Genomic DNA, 2,635 nt, shown 5'->3' with positions numbered 1-2,635 from the left:
CAAGGCGCAGAATGCAGCGCCTAAACGGTGGAAGGTGAGTAGATCAGACCCACCACCAAGTGGTCAAAGACCGAAATCCCATTAGCTGCATCCATGCATGCACGCAGGCATAATGGGATGGTCTAAGACCATGGTTGAGAAACAGAGGGTACCAGGTTCAAGTCCTGCTTGCAGAAGGAATGTGTCCAGCTGTGCTGCGACCCACAGTTAATGGCACCTATGCATAAAACATGGCGGCCAGGTCGCCATCGCGACTTCGCACCTTTGTGCGGGGCAACTTGCTCGACGCGAGGCTCTCCTTTGTTTTCAGTCGTTGCAGTGGAAGACAGTTTCGATATTAGTTGACAGGAAGATGGCAGTCAGTCAGGATTTTTCCCAGCTCACCTTGAACCTTCTGAAGGTGAAGTGTGGAGAGTATGGTCTCAAGAAGTCGGGAAAGAAAGCCGATCTAGTTGCGAGGTGAGTTGTTTTCTTCCCACAACAAAATCTTATTTTTTTGAAATTATTTGTGAATCTGAGTTTGTTATTTATCTGCTCGTGTCGTTTACAGACTTGCTCAGCATTTCTCTGAAGGCGACGGTGATGGCAAGGAAGGGCCACCTCCGCCAGCTGCAGCGCTTGCTGTTATTCCCCACGACCCTCTGGATTTTCCTGTTACTGGGTGGCAGCCGATTAAATCTGCGAGTGGAAGGCTACTCTCCCTGTCGTTCTCCATGCAAACTATGGTTTCTTATTTCGTGGACACTATGACCAGCGATGGACCTGCCAAGAATTTCAAAGCGCTTGCTGCCACTGATAGCAAGTCAATTCGTCTGTATCGAGCAGGTTATGTCCAGAAAATCGAACTGATGAAGGCCCACAGCCGTGTGTACTACCGTGCCCGCTGTCAGCCTGAAATGAAGACCAAAGCTGACTACAAACTTCGGCTCGTTGCTCAGTGTGACTCAGGATCTGCCACCAGTGTTGTTGGTGCTCAGTGCACTTGTCCTGCTGGCAAGGGTGTTACTGCCAGTTGCAAGCATATAGCTGCACTGATGTATGGCTTGTCCGAGTTCACTCTGCTTGGGTTTAGTGACGCTCCGACGTGCACGGACATGCTGCAAAAGTGGAACCAGCCTCCTGCAGGTGCAGGTAAAAAGAGTGAGCCCATGCTGGTTCAAGACATGGAGTGGCGTAGAGGTGGCAGTACCACTGACAAATCTGCGCCAAAGAAACGTAAGCATTCTGCTGCAGAAGTACTTGACCCTCGTGCTGTTGCAAAGCGGATGGACTTTGCCCGGCGTGTGGAGGAATACGCCAACTCAACCATTCACTCCAACTCCATCCACCTAGCATTGCCTCTTGTTGCTGGTAGCTCAGGATTTGCTGCTAAGCAGAAGGAGGACAGGTTGCACAGAGCCCAAGCGCAGAAAAAGGAGAGACTGGCTAGGGCAGGGGAACAGAAGGACAAGTGGCAGGTTGAGCACAGCAGATCAGGTGATGTGACACCTGTGCCATCTGACTGCGAGTGGCTAACTGAGGACAAGCAGATGCTGTGGTACGAGTCCAATGTCATACTTACTTGTGAAGAAGCCAATGCCCTGCAAGAAGCCACTGCATCCCAAACAACAAGTGAACTCTGGAGGAATGAACGAAAGAAGCGTATTACAGCTTCCATTGCCCATACTGTAGCTCATCGACGACCTCAGACTGACCCGTCATCCCTCATAAAAACTATCATTGATCGGCCGGCGTTCACCACTCCTGCAACCAGATGGGGGATTGATCATGAAGAAGAGGCACGATGTGCCTACGTAGCCCACCAAGCCAAGTCTGGCAAGCTGATAGATGTTGTTGCATGTGGCTTATTTGTGCATGCTGATGAATTCTGGTTTGGTGCCAGTCCCGATGGCATTGTTAGGGATGGTGATACATCACTTTTGCTCGAGATTAAATGCCCGTTTGTTGCTAGAGACCAAAGTCTAGCAGAGGTAGCTGGGTCTACTGCATCATTTTGTTTGTCCAACAAGGATGGTGTGCTTTCTCTCAAAACAACACATGCCTACTATACACAAGTGCAAATGCAGCTCTTTGCTGCAGGCCTTCAATTTTGTGACTTTGTAGTGTGGTCTCCCTGCAATGATCTTTTTGTTGAGCGCATTTCATTTTGTGAAGTGCATGTCAAGAAAACTCTCGCAGCTTGCCGAACATTTTATTTTGATCATGTTCTCCCGAAACTGGCTCTGTGATCAAGTTTCTTGGTAATAGATATATTCCTCGTCATCTGAGATGACCATTGCTCACTTTGCTCCAGTTCCTGTAGTCTTGACTGTTTACATTCTTCCCTGATTTGTGGCAATCTTTTCTTCTGTAAGTGCGTCTGAACTGTTCTATACGCTGCACTCTATGTTCTTTATTATAGCTTTTTCTGTTCTGCCCTGTTCTGTAGCTCCTTCTTGATATAAACGCCGTGATTAGATGGTGGATAGTTCCATCAGCTACCGGCTTCCTGCATTTGTACATGATTAGGTAGTGTTGTATACATGTACCCAAGACGGTGGAACTCTGCTGTAAACAGTGCGTTATAGTAAATTATACTGCCATTACTGGTAACCACTACAAAAACGGCACGTACAACTGGTTTACAATAGCTCGC

The 2,635-nt window shown here is 48.2% G+C and overlaps 1 protein-coding gene across 1 annotated transcript; it reads left to right on the top strand.

Moving 5' to 3' along the window:
- The first annotated feature begins 239 nt into the window (after positions 1-239).
- Positions 240-2,428, top strand: LOC135819986 (uncharacterized). The gene is made up of 3 exons (XM_065333286.1): positions 240-459; positions 551-1,970; positions 2,402-2,428. The coding sequence occupies exons 1-3, from the start codon at positions 353-355 to the stop codon at positions 2,426-2,428; spliced, it is 1,554 nt and encodes a 517-aa protein (XP_065189358.1). The 5' UTR covers positions 240-352.
- The last annotated feature ends 207 nt before the right edge of the window (positions 2,429-2,635 follow it).

The sequence above is a fragment of the Sycon ciliatum genome, chromosome 6, assembly GCF_964019385.1.
Source record: "Sycon ciliatum chromosome 6, ocSycCili1.1, whole genome shotgun sequence".
Classification (NCBI taxonomy): domain Eukaryota; kingdom Metazoa; phylum Porifera; class Calcarea; order Leucosolenida; family Sycettidae; genus Sycon; species Sycon ciliatum.
This window is presented reverse-complemented; position numbering and strand designations above follow the sequence as displayed.